Source organism: Acanthochromis polyacanthus, chromosome 6, assembly GCF_021347895.1.
Source record: "Acanthochromis polyacanthus isolate Apoly-LR-REF ecotype Palm Island chromosome 6, KAUST_Apoly_ChrSc, whole genome shotgun sequence".
NCBI classification, from domain to species: domain Eukaryota; kingdom Metazoa; phylum Chordata; class Actinopteri; family Pomacentridae; genus Acanthochromis; species Acanthochromis polyacanthus.
The window spans coordinates 27,873,725-27,893,154 of NC_067118.1; the positions used below are offsets into that span (position 1 = coordinate 27,873,725).

At 41.0% G+C, this 19,430-nt stretch overlaps 1 protein-coding gene across 10 annotated transcripts in view; it reads left to right on the forward strand.

The window, feature by feature from the left end:
- The window catches only part of LOC110945773 (rap1 GTPase-activating protein 1-like), a 62,608-nt gene that overhangs the window by 11,389 nt on the left and 31,789 nt on the right, over positions 1 to 19,430 (forward strand). For 2 of the 10 annotated variants that reach the window (XM_051949058.1, XM_051949063.1), the window contains exons 1-2: positions 872 to 1,075; positions 14,716 to 14,751. In XM_051949058.1, the coding sequence (XP_051805018.1) occupies positions 1,032 to 1,075; positions 14,716 to 14,751 (80 nt within the window). In that variant the 5' untranslated portion in view covers positions 872 to 1,031. Of the gene's footprint in view, positions 1 to 864; positions 1,076 to 14,715; positions 14,752 to 15,102; positions 15,944 to 19,430 lie in introns of those variants that run through there. The other 8 variants (XM_051949057.1, XM_051949056.1, XM_051949059.1 and 5 more) reach the window with 8 other exon arrangements.

The following is a 19,430-nucleotide window of genomic DNA, read 5'->3' on the forward strand; positions in this document are numbered from 1 at the left end:
GTCAACTAGAAACTCTGCTTCTCCCCATGTGATACGTCTGTGCAGCAGACCGGACTTGGCCATGAAAACAGGAGCCTGTTTCATCCAGCATAGTGCAAATTCTTTGGAAGTGAATGTCTATCAGATAGCCGGCTGACGCTTGAGACTGCAATCCTACTTTATTCAATAATCTATGGCAGCATTAATGCATTCTCGTCACTGCTGCAGTTTATCAGACACAACAGCCTGCACATGGAGAGTCTCTATGTCCAGACATTTACTCCATGTAATCGACGCAACTATTAGTAATGCGGGACAATTCTGCGCTACATTAACCCTCCTTTTGTGTGCATACCGCAGGTGATGGGCTTACAAAAGGAAAGAATTAGGAGGGAGATGAATGAGCTGATTAGAAACTTGTTCGGAGGTCACTGATTGCAGCATGCAGGAGAGGAGCTGCTCACCTGGGGGAAGGCTCTGTGATTACGACATTTGTGAAGACTGATGAACTGTTGCGCTGATGTCTACAGCTTGCTGTCTTCCAGTGACAGAGTGAGGGAGGACTAGTGCTGCTAGACTTATTCCAAGCAAACTCCCAGAATGCCAAGAAGTCCTCTGTGATCTTTGCCTGCAGCCATTTTTATATTACATTATCAAGTAATTAGAAATTCCATTGTGTGACTGGTGTCAGTTCAGTGATCCCCGTTTCCTCGATGTAAGGGCGGAGATGTAGCCTGTACGTGACTGCCACTACCGTCCTGGTTCCCTGGGAGACTGGCATGGTCAGCAGCCCCCTCCCCCTCGTCCTCCCTCATCCTCTCTCCGTTTCTCCCCTGTTTGTGAAGGAGGCGTGTGAGCAAGGAAGAGGCAGGGCACGTTAGTCCAGGCTGGGGGAGTGGAACTCAGACGGCAGGCAAAGCATACAAACACACACACTGACACGCACAGAGCACACACACACACACACACACATGCTCAGTCAGCGTAAGTGACACAAGTGCTGGCTCCATTCAGGACTGAGTTGACTGACTCACTGCTATCTGTTAGCCGGTATGCCGCAGAGAAAGAGGAGTTTCACTTTTGGAGCCTATGGAGGGTAAGAATGAATATTCTAATAATTTACAGACCAAGTAATCATCTTCACAGTTCACATGTGCGACTGTGAGTGAGTGTTTGTCTGTCTCAGTCATGTGGTTTGATGACTGTGCAGATTCTGTGTGACTGTATTCGTGCCTGCAGGTTTGTTGTTGCGCTGGAATGCCATCATTTGTATCAAAACAGCTTTTGTTCTAAACGTCCTGTGTGTTATTCTTGTAGCTTTCCGTTGTGAAGTATGTCTGGTATGACTGCTGTTGCTGCTTAATTATCAAACATCAAGATTCATATTCTGTACCCGAATAGCGAGGTATCAGATGTAGACATAAGCAAGATAAGGTGACAAAAGTAGGTGAAGTCCAAGTTACAATAAAGTGTGCACGCATTGTATTAATGTGCTGTCAAAAATGGCAGAGCATAGTTTGTTCATTCATTTATTTGGTATGCGTTTGTGTATACTGTATGAGATTTGATGTAGTATTTTATTGTTTATATTTTAGAAAAAGAAATGTGTGCTGTGAAGTCAATTGCTGTCTTTGCACACATATGTCCCCAGTGTTTCTATGCGGTCCACTTCAGACTTTACTGGATACTGAGCAGCAGACACACAGTCAGCAAAGTATTTTTTTAATGGTCGAATGGTGAACAGGTGCTCCTGTGCAACTGCATGCCTGACAGCCTCATCTCGAAGCCAAGTGTTGTGTGGGTGTATGTGTCATGTGTGCATGTGTTAAAGGTAGTGTCAAAAAAATGTATTTACTTGACAACAAGCAGAGACGGTTACAGCTTGGCTGAGCTGTGCAGAATTTTTTATTTAGTAGTAACATCAGTGTGTGTGGGCTTCTTGGCCAGGTGACACCAGAAACACGAATACACATTATAGGCAGTTATTGTAAGAACAAAGCAAGACTTTGTTGGCACTTCATTTTACATGTCCCTAGTTTCCAAAAAAATGTAAACGATGCACTTTGCAATTTAGTGTTGTTCTTTAGATTAACGTGCGCAGCCACTGAGTTCACGTTGACTTCAGGACAAATTCAGCTATTCCTGTAAGAGTGCAAGTGCAGAAAGACACAACCTCATATGTGATCACTTCCTTCACAATTTTGTGGGTGAATGTATGTCAACATGTTACCAGCTGCAACCAATAAGCTAAGAGTGGCTCTATTCAGTTTCAGGTACACATAGGATAATGAACTGCTAGTGTGACTCAACAGATGTAGACTGCTGGTATAAGCCTGCCCTTTATGCTGCAGATTTCATGCAGTATTCTCCTCTCCTTTATCTGTCTGTGTCTTTCTGTTTTCAAAATCCCATTTACAAAGTGAAACAACATCAACAACCCCAGAGTGGTAACCGGCACACTAAAAACGGCGTTTTCTGACAGTGATTCAGCTTTTTTAATGAGAGTGCATGCTTCCGAACATGCAAATGTTCCACTGAAGCAAAGACCCATGACACAGGGGCACCACCCCCTGTATCCTTATCTCCTTAGTTCCACCCAAGACCATTGCAATTAATTTAAAGAAATATATGACTGCTTGACCTCTGTCAGTTAATAATAACAGGTGCAATCAGACAATTCTCCATGGACGACAAAGAGATAGAGATAGCTTTGCAAGAGTAACACACTACAAAACTAACAGAGGACTGTTTCATGTGCTGCATGGGAGACAGCCCTGGATAATCCAATTGAAAAACTCTGGGAACTTTCTGTTTGCAGCATTTATGCAGAGGTCTGTAGTTTAACCAGATGTGTATAGTATAGATGTGTATGCAGCTAGTTAGTCTTTCATTTTGTACAGCATAAATGTCATCTTTATGCTGTTTATTGAAGTTTTTCAGTGTGAAATGGATGCATTGTGGCCTGCTGTGGCTGTGGAGCAAACTACAACTGTTTTTTCTACAAACTACTGTTTCTATCAACTGTCAAATATCACAAGGTGTTTTCTACCTTCTTGCCTCAAGGGACAGTAGTGTGCCTGTTGTGGTTTGGCACACCACAATGACGTAAGGGCGAGACTGTGCTAGAAAAGTTATTTGGTTAAGCACTACAAACTGATTGTTTTGCTTCATTGGAAGTGTTTTTTTTTTTAGTTGTAAGGAAGTTTGATTAATACCCTAAATCTATTAAAGCACTGTGCACAGCTGCTTCTCGGAGCTCTTTTAAAACACACACCCAGGACTGTGTCGAAAAACCTACGATAAAGTCTTATAACCTTTCTACAAAAATAAGCAAAACATAACCAAAGCTGACAATTGTACTGGATTTGTCATTAGACCTTGTTGGGCTTCTCAATAAACTTGTTTGCTCCATTACATGACCCCTAATTGTTTACAGATTAGTGCACTTCTAAATGATTAATTCCAATTAACCGCTCATATAGCTTGGAGAGTTTTCTGGCCAGGTCAGCTGAGCATGCAAAGATGTGTAATTTGTTTACATTAAAGTGCACATTTCAATATTTAGGAAAAATAAAGCTTTACAGTAACTTTATGTCACGAGGGATTCTAACTGTAACAAATGAGCCACCGTGTTAGAAATCATTATCTGTATTTATTTCATCCTTGTTGTGAAACAGCGACAATACCTGCTTTCCAACATAGAGCAGACAGTTAGCTTTTATGTTTAACAGTGGCCTTGAATGCCGTTGTAGTTGGCATTTTGATAGGTCAGTGTGGTTGCTTACATCAGCAGTTGATCTGTAATACACTCTGCCCCCTGCATCCCACTGGCATTCACTGAAGGGAACGCAGCCCCTTTGTTCTCTGTAGATTGGTCTTTCTTTGACACAGCGCGCTGTCTGATTTTGGCCTCAAATATTATCAGAACTGCCACTTAATTTGAGTCGTTATGTGTTACTTTTTTAGTCTTTGTCTTTATTTAGGTTATGAGCCCTTTCTTAATCGTTTACATGGAAACTAACCTTCTATTGAATACCGTAATTGACCCTTCGCTAAGCCCCGCCCCCCTTGGTTACTGTTGCTACACCTGTCAAGCTTTCCCTCCTAGCATGAAATATGGAGTTTTTAGTGGTACCGGTGAGTGATATTTCTCAGGAGATATGTGCAAATTTCTGGACATATTCTACAGCGATATCAGAGAGAAGCAGACAGAAGGGTCTCCAATACTTTTGAGAACTACATTTACCAAATTAAATGTTGGCGGAGTGCAAATGAAGAGGACTTTAAAATAGAGGGAAAAGCGCACAGATCTCAGTGTAAGCGCCAAACACCCCATGTATTGTCACTTCACCTCAAAAATAATCATACACAAGAACAATGTTCTTGTACAGCAGGGTAAGCCGATATGTATTATATACATTTAAATTAATGTTATGTCAACTGTCATTGTCATGTGTCTGCCCATTTCTTGCTAAGCTAAATTTGTGTTTGTTTACAGTGCGCCAGGATATTGCTCAGATATAGTGGGGCTGATCTATACACTTGATCTCATTAAGGCACAATAAAGCCCAGCAATATCTTGCACAAGTTTGCCACAACAGTGGCACAAACCAAGGGGTTACAACATTAATGCAGTACCGATCTCATCTGTTGTTGTCGCCAAAGCCAGACGTGAGCGTAGGCGGAGACCCGTAGATTGCTGCTACAAAGGAAGTAGGTAAGATCATATTTAAGAAGGTGAGGTACTGTACATGGAGCTCTATGTTGCATACTTTTGCCCTTCTGCTCCACGGGACGTTTCTGTCCTTCCATTGAGACGTCTTTCTTTGCTAATGTTATCTGACCTAACACACAGAGCTACGCTTAGCTAATGTTAGCTAGCAACTTACCTTGGAACAGACGTAGGTGTTCTTATTGATTTTGGAGGGATTCAGCTGATCATGCGGTCTCCCACACTGCTTAATCCACACGCAACACCTTTCTTCTTGTGTCTTTGGCTTGGGGAATGCAAAAAAAATCAACACCACCCTCCAAGCTTTGCGGATAATGAGTGTCAGACTTGCAAGTACCATATGCACACCGCTTCGGCATATTGTCTTCTGCTGAAAGCTTGACAGACCTCTCGTGCCTAGTTACAGTTGCTAGGTAGGATTGGACAGTAGCCATTTGTGGGAGGGGCTTACCAAAGGGTCAATTGGGCTGCAGAACTGTTCTTCGTCAAGCTGGACAATGATGTTGCAACACTGAGCTTTCACATCCTTTATTAAGGATTGTTTTTACTTTGGAGACTTGAACTGCTTACTAGATTTAATTGTCTATTCATCCTATAAAACATAATGCAGCTACATATTTCTGTTTGTCTCACAGTTTCTATGTACCATCCCATATTATGAAATAAACACAGTCATGACCTGTAAAATGCGTGCTCTCCCTGTAACCTTGGTAATGAAACCTTCAGGCAACCTAAACAATGATGCAGTATGTTGTGGTGTGCCATAGAACAGAGTCAGTCCTGTTCAAAGACAACCATATAGAAAGAATGAGCAGGCATCAATTGTAGTTGTCATTCTCTTGTCAGCTGATTGGAAAATGTCATTTCTTCAAGTAAATAAGACCACAGACTCCACACTGTTTCTCAGCATGAAATAGAGTACCTAATTCTTTATTCACACTTGTGTCTGTGTCTTCACAACTAGCAAACACGTTCATGTCTTTGGTTGACCATGATTCCATTTTTGTGGTTTATGACTCCAACAAAAAGACACATAAGATCCAGTGTCACTTTTAAGAAATGAAGGTTTGATGATTTCGCACCCGATGCTGTTTGAAAAAATTTCTTTTGTCTCTGATCTAGTGTCTGAGGCGTATTGTACTATGGACAGCAAGTAGACAAAACAGAGAGTCATTTTGTTTGACAAAAGCAAATATTTGCTTGATAAAAGATTATTCCATTGCAAGGTAGAGCTACTTGAGAACAGGAGGCCATTCAAGTGCCTTTCCAAGGGCTCTTCAGTGCCAACGCAGTCAGTCCACCTTGCATATTTACTTTGACATTCACATCCATAGCCGCAGTGACAATCCATCTGCCAGAAGAATGATCAGCGAAGGGACTGGATGAGCTGCAGGTAACTATCTAATGCTCGCAGTGCTAACATTCTTTAAGTTATTTCTGATGTAATGGAAAAATAAAAACAAAAACATTTTTATAAGTCACCAATAAGTTCAAATTGTCCGAACAGCTGTGCTATTGCAGTCATATCAGAGAGTTGAAGAGCACTATTTCATCTTTTGATACTTCAGTTTCAACAAATGACAAGAAAGAAAGGAACAATCTGGTTAACCATGGCACAACAAATAACCAGGACATTGATAGTATATGCCTATCTAGAGATGATGCATTACTGAATAGTAGCATCTGTCTCTTTTCTTTCTGCCTTTTTCTCTCTTGAGGACATGTTTGCCAGAAATGGCTGTATTTTGATGTCGCTCACGAAATTATGTCAACAATTCCTGTAGCTTTAGTGAAAGCTGTGGTTCACTCATGAAAGGCTTTTCATGTGAAACATCTGAATAGTTTGCTTTATTGTATCCATCAATCCATCCACTATACATGCTTTATCCTGTTGAGGGTAACTGGGGGCTGGAGCCTCTCCCAGTTGACATAGAGAGACAGAGTGGGTCCACCCTGGACAATCCATTACAGAACCGACACAGACAGACAGACAGACAGACAGACAGACAGACAACCACGACTTCTCAGTCTCACACCTACAGCCAGTTTAGAATCACAATGCAAGTCTCTGTAACCTTGCCAGCAAGTTGATTTCTCGCGATATTTGTGAGTTCACAAATCTCTCAAGAAACCATCTTGCACCGCTCCCGCATTCACTGTTCGTACAGAGCCAAGTTGGCACGGGCCAATCACGCAGCAGTATTCATGTGTGGGGCGGGATATTCGGGTGTGAAGACGACACCAAGCGCCAGTAGATCAAAACAAACATGGCAACGGAGGACAACGATCATGTAGATGCTGCTATTAAGTCAGTTTTAGCTGAATCTCCTATCGCTTCTTTGAAGGAAGAACAACGAGAGGCGCTTTGCGCATTTCTGGATGGTAAAGATGTTTGTGCTTTTTTACCTACGGGTTTTGGTAAGAGTTTGTTTGTTTTTAGTAGATACCAATTGGCTCCGCTCGTTGTGAAGCTCCCGAGATTGGCTAAAAACAAACCTGTCAGAGGCGGGACATATTGTTGCATTGTCCAATCCGTGCCTCTTTCCTCCGAACGGATTTACATGGAGCGATCCCAGATTGATATTGTGGAGTACTATCAAGTACTACACAATTATTAATCTGGCTATTGCCAGGTTAAAGTCTCTGGACTGTCGGAGGAAGGCGGTTCACCCACAGAAAACATGCAAACGCCATACAGAAAGTCTCCAGCTGACCAGCAGGCTCAAATCTAGGATCTTGTAGCATCTAGGATCTTGTAGCATCACCATGCTGCTGTCTTTACTGTATATTAATGTATTGAGATCTTGCAGTTCTGATGGCTTCGCAAATGAGAACAGATTTTAAGAGATGTTAACAGATGAAAAGAACAACAAGAACTAAGAAGTGAATCTCTCAAAAACTTCAAACTTCCACATATGGACCTGCACAACCTCTGAAATCTGAACTTCTGAAATTTGTTGAACAGTCCCCAGGGACACAAACACTGACCCAGTTGGTTTGGCATGACTAGTATGAATATGGATGACTATCAATGATATCTTTATTTTGTTAATACGATGAAGACGGACATACACCATACACCAAACAGCAACTTAGTGTGATGACATTAACAGCATTGAAATAACACTACTTTTGTTGGGAGTCACGTGTGATCACATAATGAGAACATTAAATTCTTATTAAACTGATTAATCAAAACGACACTTAGTTACATGCAATCACAATCCTAAAGCACACTCATCATTACTATGACAACTACCGTCTTGTGACGGGATCACTTCCCCTGTCAACTTACTTATGTAATGATGTAGTAATTATTAAATGACTATTTAGCACTAATGGGTCAGACTACACATTTAACTTCACTTCAATCTCAGCTACACCCCTTTAAAGTTTTGTGACTCACCTGCAAGAAGCAATAATATGTAGACAATGGTAACTAGCAACAACATTGTCACGTGTTTTATTTGGTAGCTTTAATAAATGTTGCAGTGCCCAGCAGTTAGCATAGCTGTGGTACCAGTGTGTGTGTTTTCATATACACTGTAATCTACTGTACTGTAGCTAAATGAGGACATTCAGCCTCTTTACACACATTTAAGTGGGCTGAATGTGCCCATTCACACAGACTTGTTGAGCCCACGCAGGGCTCAGATACAGTATACAGTCTAGATTGGTCACGTTCAGCATTGTTTGACAGCATTTGTTGTTACTATCCTTTAGGTTATTTTGAAAGAAACTGTTCACTCTCACTGAAGGCCTTGTGTGTCTGTCTGTGTATCTATTTTTGAATCCAGTTCCTGTCCTGATGGAGACTGAATGACTAAGTGCAGAGTCAGATATGAGAATATTTGTGTACGTAGGTGTTAATATAAGAAAGACCTTATTCAGAATAAAATGAATAGGCTGACGTACTGTATTCATCTCTGCTTTCCCCTTTTTTGCTGAACAAATGTTAGTCTGTTGCTTGGTTGGCACAACACTTTGGTCCAGACTGAAATATCACAGCAATTTTTCTTTGAACAGACTTTCATGGTCGTTCTGAATCCTGCTGAATGTGGAAAGCCCCTGACTTTTTCTCCACCACCGCCTCAACAAATCAGCATTTTGGGGGGATTTCAATGTAATGTGTTGATAAGGAAGGACTGATATGTAATTTTGTACACATGTTCACGTCACCTTCAGAATGAATTGTATTTGCTTTCAAGTCAGATTTTTCAGTTTGTCCTAATACCTGCAAAACTGCATGCATTCAGCCTTAAACATACTTTCCATTCAGTGCTCGCAATCAAATCTTAGTCTGCAAACAGGTCAACTAAGAACAAGATGACCTATTTTACATGTGAGTATTTTAACATTGTCATTTTGGGCAAGTTGATTGGTGTCAGACTTCTGCCATGACAACATAGTTGTTAGCATGGGTTTGTTGAAACCTTTTTTTTCCTGTATTAATGCTGTACAGATTTTTCTTCTAGATTACAAATATGCTAACCTGGCAATAGCCAGATTAATAATTGTGTAGTACTTGATAGTACTCCACAATATCAATCTGGGACCGCTCCATGTAAATCCGTTCGGAGGAAAGAGGCACGGATTGGACAATGCAACAATATGTCCCGCCTCTGACAGGTTTGTTTTTAGCCAATCGCGGGATCTTCACAACGAGTGGAGCCAATTGGTAGATTAAACTCTTACCAAAACCCGTTGGTCAAAAAGCACAAACATCTTTACCATCCAGAAATGCGCAAAGAGACTCTCGTTGTTCTTCCTTCAAAGAAGCGATAGGAGATTCGGCTAAAACTGACTTAATAGCAGCATCTACACGATCGTTGTCCTCCGTTGCCATGTTTGTTTTGATCTACTGGCGCTTGGTGTCGTCTAGAGTGCTGTCGTCTTCACACCTGGATATCCCGCCCCACACACGAATACTACTACGTGATTGGCCCGTGTCAACTTGGCTCTGTACGAACAGTGAAAGCGGGAGCGGTACAAGATGCTTTCTTGAGAGATTTGTGAACTCACAAATATCGCGAGAAATCAACTTGCTGGCAAGGTTACAAATATGCTAGAGTGTGTACAAATTCAAATCAGGGTGTAGTCTTCATTCAGGAGATGCCAAATGAGATATGTGACCTTTTCAACTTTATTTTTGCCTGTATAGCATTAAGTCTAAACTGTCAAAGGACTTGAGCTGTTCTCAGCTCCTGCTGTGTGAAATGGGTGAAACAATGACCATGACTCCACCAGAATTCATTGCAGTCGTAGGAAGATGAATCTTTTCTGTGTCGAACTACGTTCGCTGGGATCATGTTCTTAGTTTCTTAGCTCTCACTAGTGTAATAACATCAATTAATACAAATGAGTCTTATTAAAACTTGTGTTAAAAGGTTCAAATTAACAGCACTTACTTTCTAATATGGTGTTAAACCCAAATTATATGGTTGAGAACAGAATTTTAATGTCAGGAACAGTTGTAAGTGAATGTCTCTGAACAGTGAAATGCAGAAAGGCATTATTGAACTGATGGGACATTCAACTAAGTTTTGAAGGATGTGCTGGTCTCCATCTGGATTAGGCTAAGTTTATATTCCCTGTTATATTTCAGATATAGAATTAATACTGCAAGAACATGTTACTGCAGCAGATTTGTAGCTGAACAACAAACTTGTTTGCTTTAAGCTGGATTTCCTCCGGGCTGACTCCTCAGCCCTGCTGATGACCTACTTGCCATGAGCGGCGTTGCTGACTTGATATACCTCAGCTGATTTCTAAAGCGAGGAAAATGTTTCGAAGTTTAAAAGCAGGAAGTGGAGGAGGATATTACAAGCTGTAGTCAAAACCAGATTAAGTTGAATTAACTAATTGTCGAGTGTCACCACTGCTGACACAGTGTTGGCCTTAGGTTTTAGAGCCTTAAACCGTCTTATCCTTAGCTGATGTTTGTTTCCATGGCAACTCGTTTGGTGTTGATACCTAGCTGAGAGCAAAGAGAAATCGTGATAAACCATTTGCATGCATTTGGCTATGACCTACTGAGCTGTAATTCTTGTCTGTGCTATGTTGCATTCCAAAATGCACGAGCCCATCAGGTTTTTTTTTTTTTTTTTGTAAATAAAATCAGGAAACACACTGTTTTCACTGTGAGATTTGAATGTGAAAATATGACTCATAGCTCACAAATGCATTAGCACTGGCAAATTTGTTATAGTCTACTTTTGACCACCCCAACCGGGACAGAATACTCTTTGTGTTGCTGTTAAGTCTGTTGTCGACTTTTGTCAGCTCTTCTGCTTCTTCTTTTTTTAGTGTGTTTCCCTTCTGAGCACAGTTTTGCTTTGCTTCATTAAGAAAACATCTCTTGGGATTAGTGAAGTTTGCTTTTGATCAGGAAAGTGCTATTTTAATAAATGCCCTGTGTGGTTCGGATGTATTTTCTGTTTTTCTGGCTTAATTTTAAAAAAAAAAGTAATAATATTGCATTTAGTATTAGACAAACAAATTGTGCACTTTTAAAAAATCTTTGCCGATCTCCAGCTAACTCACCTGAAATGCTGTACAACATGTTTACATGAACTGTAGAGTGCAAAATGATGACAGCTTTTGTATCCGATTTTCTTGTGCCTTGTCTAAAAAGAGCCTTATTTATGTCATCTGACAGCTTTTTGGCCATAGCAAGATGCCATGCAAGTATAATATTTGTATGTACGTGCTGGCATACATTTTTGCAGCTTAGAACAGCAAGAAAAGAAGAGTGCATGTGGATTTCATAATCATAACAAATCTTTATCCCTCCTCTGTCCCAGTATGTTGATAGCAGGTCTCAGATGTTGAGTATCATGTTCTGTTGTCCTGCTAAAGGGTACATTTTATTTCAAATTTCCTGTATTGGTTTCGGTATTCCAGTTTGGAGCCTTTATCCAATAATGTTGACACACCCTGGTTGATTTCATTTAATGGGAATTCCATGAAATCTGAGAATGGGTGAGCAGCACAGGATGAGGTTTAGAAAATGTTATTCTTAGTGATGCAGTACATATGAAAACAGCTTTCCCTTCCTCACACTCAGCTCCACTAGAGCCAGCCCGATCTCACGAGGATTCGTGAAACTGTCACGTAAGTTTTAGTTTCGGTTTCGTGCGCACCAACACGATTTCGTCATGTTTTTCGTGCCGCTCACCACGAAATGCGCACCAATGTATTTTAAACGGCGGACTTTTCGTGCCACCCAGAACGTATTTCAAACGAATGTGTGTATTATATTTTTAATGTAAAACCATGGCGAATCCAACGCTATATTTTGCATGACATCGTCCCTAACCATAACCCTAACCATAACCATAACCCGGTGGTACACTTACCTTTTTTTTTTTTTTTTTTTTTTTTTCCAATTTGCATAGGAATTTCAAGAATGTCCGGCGGCCGGCGGCCGCAAACGCGATCACACAAGCAGTATACGCCGATGGACAGCTTAGATCGTCATGAATCCGCTGGTATAAACCACTTTCAGCTGTGATTACCACAGCGGGTTTCGTTGTGAGCAACACGAAAAACATTTCGTGGTGAGCGGCACGAAAAACATGACGAAATCGTGTTGGTGCGCACGAAAAAGAAACAAAAAATTTACGTAACAGTTTCACGAATCCCCGTGAGACCGTGTTGCTAGAGCAGAGCCGACAGCACATAAGTATTTTGGCGCTTTCCCAAGGACCAGTATGCATTCCACTTAAGATGGAACACTGATTTATCTGCACACCCATGTCTTTTAGGCTCAGTGAAATCAACACTGGTGGTAGATTTGAGATAGAACAACACCACAAATTCCATCTGAGCGTCATTATATGTCACATGGAGGCCTGGGGTTGAAAATGATGAGTGATCTTCTGCGCTGAGGGGAATCAGGCGACAACCTACTGTAACAACACAAGTCTGTTGATTCGTGACTCCACAGTGCAATGAACAAACAAACCCCCCCAGGGCCTATTTCCTCTCACTAACACGGTTTTCTCAGAAGGAGGAAGCTTTAGGCTTTCATTTATCTTTTTTAGAATTTCTCACAGCAAAAGAAGAAGTACAAACTTTTTACTTTTGGTTCTAATGTTTGGGAATTTCTTCTTATGTGAATGAAAACAGAAGCTCTTTTTGAATTATGCACTTGAGTTTAGGATTTTTGGCCTTGCTGCGGCCTGACGCTTGGGATAACAATGTTTGCCCATCTGTTCCTTTTAATCCAGACTGAAATATCGTAACAACTGCTTGATGAAAAATTTGTGCAGATATTTCCCAGAGGACAAATGTTACTTTAGACATCCTCTGATATTTTCTTTAGCAGTAAGGACAGGTTGACATGTTTTACTTGCAATAAAACATATATATTAAATGCTATTGGATGAATGGCTGTGTAACTGGGTTCAGACTTTCCAACGACCACTACAATGTGGTCAACATTTCAACACTGTACCTGTTTGATATTTCATTACACGTAGCTGCGGTTTGTAGAATGTTAACACAGTAAACTAACATAGTGAACATGGTCAAAGTGTGAGAAATTGTGTGTAGCATCAAAGAACAGCTACCATGGCACAGTCTTTTTTGTTTTCATATTTCTCATACCACAAGAGTCATTCTTCTGTCCAGAAATGCTTGATCCTTCGGGTGTTGCTGTGTCATGCACACTAATCGTGTCCACAGAAAGATGAGTAAGAGCTTCAAACTCTGGAGGCTCTGCTGGGCGGTGCAGGGTGGGAGCAGGCAGAGACATAGTTTTAGCTTGAGGGATGAAGCCGGACATTCTTTCATAGGAAGCAGAGTCAACAGCAAGCAGGAAAAAAACAACAACATGAAATCAACCTTACAGCTTAGGCACCATTTGTTTTATGTATTTCCTTTGTGTTCTTTGGTGGTGTATCATCCTGGGCATGTCTGATGGGTCAATATATGACATTAGGGTTGCAGATGCAGAAGACATGAAACATAAAAAAAGTTTTATCTTCCTGGTTGATCACTTCCAGAGCCAGGCATGACTCACCAGTATCAAATATCCACGTTGTGGTAGGCATTGAACTTAACTGCTACATCCCAAAGGAAGTTGTGATGTATGTTTAAGACTGGGATTTATTTTTTTTAGTTACATGTAGAGTAAAAGCATTTGCACTTTTTGTGTACAATGTTGTTAAAACCCTGAATTATTGAGTGTACCTTAAATATCATGATAAATTGCGTTCTTCTTGATAAATACTGTATTTTTGATGAACTTCACCTGCCAGACTCGAAGCTTAGATTTCTTATGCACACACACAGTGCCATCTACTGGCATAAATAGGTCTCTACATTCTCATCTGAGGATCTCCCAATGCTGCGTCATCTTGTCATTGTTTGCAGTGATTACTGTCTAAATCTTTTCATCTCGAGTGTTTTTAAGGACAAATGATAATTCATTACTGACTGACAATGAGTGAGGAGTCAGAAAGTATAGACTGAAACCAGGACAAGACTCGTGTTGTCTCAGGGAACACCAGACCAGTAATCATCCTTTCATCCTTGGAAATGCTACTTCAACAGATGGCAGGAGTTATTTCAGGGTAACCCAGCTGCGTAACCAACCTCTCTGAGTTCAGTGGACTTTTCGTAAGTGGAAAAGGTTGTCCGCTGTAGCTCTGTGCATTCCTAGCGTATACTAGTCTAGGTAAACTTGCAGGCAGAAAAGAGCACAGAAACAGTCACTGAGTGTAGGATGTTGTTCACATGCTGCCATGTGCTTTTACGAACAGATAAGACTGGTAACATTTTGTTGAGTTTAGGTTTTGCATTCCTTGTTGTTTTGCATTTAGATTTTGAGATGTTCTCCTGCTAAGCTTTGTATTTGCTGAAGTCAAAAGCAGTTGTTATAAGACAGATTAACATGAAGAAAAAACAACCAGAGTCATGTGAAAGTAATGTTAGCTTGTAGATACATATATTTCTTTATGAGTGTTTATAACAGCTGTATCTTATGTGTTTTTTTCCAGCGTGGACAAGACATTTGCCAAGGCCAGAAGCATATGGTGAGTTTTCCCCTGTGTTTACTAAATTAAATTATGACAGAGCAGCACTCTCAGAAAATAAGACATCATCTCCATTTTTATTTTAGTAATGTATTAGAATTCATGAAGTTTGCTGCTCTCCAAAGTGATCCTCAATGTCACCGACTCCGACGAGCCTCGCAGGTTTTAAATGTGTGAATCATTCCAGCGAGTAGAGTGTAAGTAAGATGAATGAGCCTCTGAAAGGTAGAGCAGATGGGCAGCAGTGGGGAAACAGACACCCAGTCCGCCCCGCCATCTCTGCAGTGCTGGCAGGGTTGGAGTGCTGCTGTGAGTGGCACATGGAGGCAGGCAGGGATCTGAGCATGCACACCTTCTGCCACTGCAGATACATGACTCCGGTTTTGAAAGCTTTAGGTGTGGTGGCACGAGTGTCTGGCCCTCAGCCCCCCTCTGCCTGAATGCAGCAGATTGAAACAGTGCTTCACCTCAGTATCATCACTCCTTCCCTCTGGAATACAGATACAGGAGGATCTCTCTTACCAGCAAGGCCTGCATTTATCAGCAGTGGCTTGTTTGCACAGGCTGCAGTCTGGCCATCAGCTACAGCTGCTACAGACAGAATGCCTGCACCTCATTGTGAAGACGACAATGAACGGTGGAGCAAAATAAAAATGAAGAGGAGGATCTAAAAGAGGACACAAAACATCACAGGACATAGAAGAATGGTGGGCGTGAAGAGAAGACAGAAGGATAAAGAAGCTGACTGGGTGAAGTGACATGACAAAGAGAAAGTGCGATGTCTGCATTACATCAAAGAAGCAGGATCCGAGTTCAGCGCAGTCCCACTTGGTCCTCTCAGACATTCTTTTAGCAGTCATACTCTTCTTCAAAGCAGGGAAGAATTCAGCACACAATACTGGATGAATCTGGTGGATTCTTTCCACTGAGTTAGGACTTGAATTATATTACATCCTCAAAGCAGGACAGATCAATTACGAACAGCAAAACCTGAGGTGCCCGGAGAAAGAAACAGTGGAATTAGATATTTCATTGGCAGATTCTTTTCCTCACATCAGGTTTCTGCACATTGGACACAGTGTGACAGGACATTAGAACACTGAGTTAAAACATCTGCCAGCAAAACTACAACAGAACAGCTCAACAAAATGCCCTGCTCACCTTTCAGAATCGGAAGACCAAGAAAATTTTGGTGAGTTTCTTATTCACCTGCCCTAGTGTAGTCTAATCATAACTGCATGACTCACTAAATACATGCCAAAGAGGCTGCAATATATTGGCTTTGTATATTTTTGCAATATATATTAAGGACTTAGAAGACTGCATGTATAATTACTGATAGATGACACTTGTATGCTCTTTTTGTCAGGAATTGTTCAGTTTTTATCCCTCAGCTCTTAAAGTTGGCTAAATGTTAAATAACCATCTTCCAACTGGTGGTTGTGTGTCCTACACAACAAACACATGATCCTCAAGCCCTTGTTTCCGCGCTCTCTGGGGGAGGCCTGTAATTGGTTGTAATCCTGTCTTGCTAAGCTCCCTTGATGGGAGGAAATGGGAGAGGAGGGTTAGTGTGGATAATGACAATACTGAGATGTTGTATAAGAGCCTTTCTCTTTCTCTCTCTTCTGTACACATATGAACATACATCTCGACACAAAGTGCACTCTGCCGCTGTGTCCCTGCAGCTTGATGGATTATTGTAGCAGGCTGTCTGTTGTGTAACTCCCTGCCCATTCTTTAAAACAACTTGGCAAATGATCCTGTTGTCTTATCTGTACTTCAACTCACCTGACCTTCATGCAGGGCAGGTCTGCACTTTTGAACCACCCTCGGGTGCTACTTTTGCTGGCTAGGTGAAAAAGCTAGATGTTAAAGGACTTGACATCAGGTGTAGTAAGAAACAAAAAATAATCTTTTCTCTTAAAGAGTAATCTTTTTCCTTCAAAATATATATCTCATATTAAGGCTTAAAACCCTCCTGAAAAATGTGTTTTGCTTATTTTTCAAGCTTCACCATGCAGAATGATGTTTTCACATTTGTCAGCTGAAGGAGGAACCTTGATGCTGTGACATGTGTTCACTTCAAGACTTGAAATGTGCATGTACATGAAGATTTGGTGACATTTTCTTTGAAAACTCACCTCGGTCTGACATGCAACTTGCAGAAGTATAGTTTGCAAACTTGAGACCTGAATTTTTCAAAAGTAGGTGTACTTTCATCATTTTTTAACCAAGTAGCTTAACTTGTTTTGTGGGAAAACCATATCAGACTTAAGCTATTATTCAAAGTAGGGTATTTGCATACGTTTTAAGACTTTCCTCGGAGGCATCTTTAGACTTAAGCAAGACAGCAGAACACTGTGGAGTGTTTGTGTTGGTTCTTCAGAGCTCTGAACTCGCCCCCTGGTGGTAAAAAATTGGGAACATATGTACTGCAGGTGCAGTGTGCAGTGGCCATAACATTAATGAATCAAAAAAGACTGCCCTCAAGTCAAATACAATGGCAACTTTTAGAATGTGAAGAATGTTGTCCTCATGTGGCAGTGTTGACAGGATTAAGGAGTGTTTTTTCTATTCACAGTGATTTCGCTGTTTAGCTGAATGGGTATTGACATTCCAAAAAGGCATTATTTTAATGCTGTTGAGTGACCTTGCTATTTATTACAAATTGTGTGATGTGATTCCTTATTCTATTTTTATGATGCTCTCTAAATTCTAGGCCTCTTTCATCCTCGTGGCTTTGTTTCTGCCCATAAAGAGGTGTCATTGTAAACACGCCTTTGTTTGTGTTTGCTGATTTCCCATGAGATAGCCTCTGCACATGCGCTCACCGCTACACCGTGAAGCTGGACTGGGTGTCAGTTTGCTTGTGCACGCTCATCTGTGCATGTCAGTTGTCTGGAATAGCGGACATAGTGGGAGAGCAACCTGTCAAACTGGATCAGAGCAGAATGTCTCTCCGTGAGTCTCCTGCTGTCTGACCAAATATAGCATTGAAGTGACAAGCTCGCCCCTGGTTCTACCCGTCTCAATAATCCAAGTCCTAACATGTTATCCCCCATCCAGAACCAGCACAAAAACATAAAGCTCAGATGACAGCAGGCTGCTGAAGGTTGAGATGAGCACCGGACAGCTGTGACAGGACTTTTACCTTCTACTTTACCTGATTCTTGGAGGTTTTCAGTAGCAAACTTCTTCTGCCAGTTTTTTTTCTTTAAGTTTGCTTCTTTGCCTGCAGACATTTTATTGCAGCTGTAGGATCGTCTGCTTCAGAAGGCAGAGCCTCAGGTACTAGAGAGGCAGCCAGAGTCTTTATTCTTTCTATATGGGGATGTGTATATCCTTAAGTATATATTTAGTAAAGACTATACCCTAGTGGAGCCTCTATACTGACACTTCTCATGAAGAGACACAAAAGAGCACAAAATGATTCCACGGTGACCTTCTGTTGTTGAAAAGGCACATCTGCATGACTGTGATTTCCCCGGTGGGCATGTTTCAAAGGAAATCTGCACACTGACATTGTGAGAGATAAGCAAGCTGAAAATAGGGACCTATCGGTAGAGTGAACATGCTTTATTCAAAAACACCTGCCATACCTGGACTTTTAATGCTCACTGAATATGGCCAGCTGTGAGGGGAGGTGTGGGGTCAAGAGAATCCATCAAAGAGTGTCCTCATGCATCAGATCCCACAGATAATGTATTATTTATTTACAATTCTCAGCATGCAGAATTTTTGTGTATTTTTTCAACTTTTTTTTCCCACAAATGCAGTAGTGTAGACTAAAATGTACTCACATCTTCATGTAAGAGCAGCTGATGTGTTCTAGTTTGTTGATAAGAGCTAATGATTAGGATTTCCATATCTGAGTGTTTGTACAAAAGGGCTTTTAGAGGTTCAGTTCCCTGGGGAACAAAGCTTCCCAGACTTATCTACTTTTAAAATTTTGTTCAATATTTGCTTTGCTGATTGCGACAGCGGTCATTTCTCTAGCTAAAGGACAAAAAGGGCAAGATGGTTTTGCATTTTCCAAAAACACATTTCATCAAAAAAAAATTCATATAGTTGTGGATTTTTTTTCTACACCTTACAGGGTGCACAGATAAAGACGCTTTAATAAAACAGACTCGGAAGATGGTTTATATTCTATTACATATTACATACGTTTATGTAGCTAAATTTCTGACAGAATAATTTTTTTGCTGGAAATAAAATCATTTCAACTGGAAATGTTGACTCAAATCACAGGAACATACACACAAGACAAGTAACTGATGCAATCACTGCTCAGAGAGATGACTTACACCAGAGACAATCATGCTGCCATTTGTTAGAGTTCTTCAGGTCAGTGTAAGGGGCTTTGGAAGGATGGCCTTGAGAATAGTGCAATCACAGGGTCTATCTGTGCTGTAATTCATACAGGTGTCTCCTATCTCTCTGAGTGCAGGCGAACTGATAGTTGGGGAGCAGGTGGTGCGACTTGGAAAAATATAAGAGGGAGGCCTGCTTCTAATATGTGATCCTCTGTGTCATCTGTGTAATATATGATGACATGAGGAAGAACATCACTGAAGTCAATTTTTACACACATGATAAACAGTGTATTGGCCAAATGACTTGTGCACGGGGATTATTAACAGTGTCTGTAAATTAATTGAATTTAAGCCTGTGAC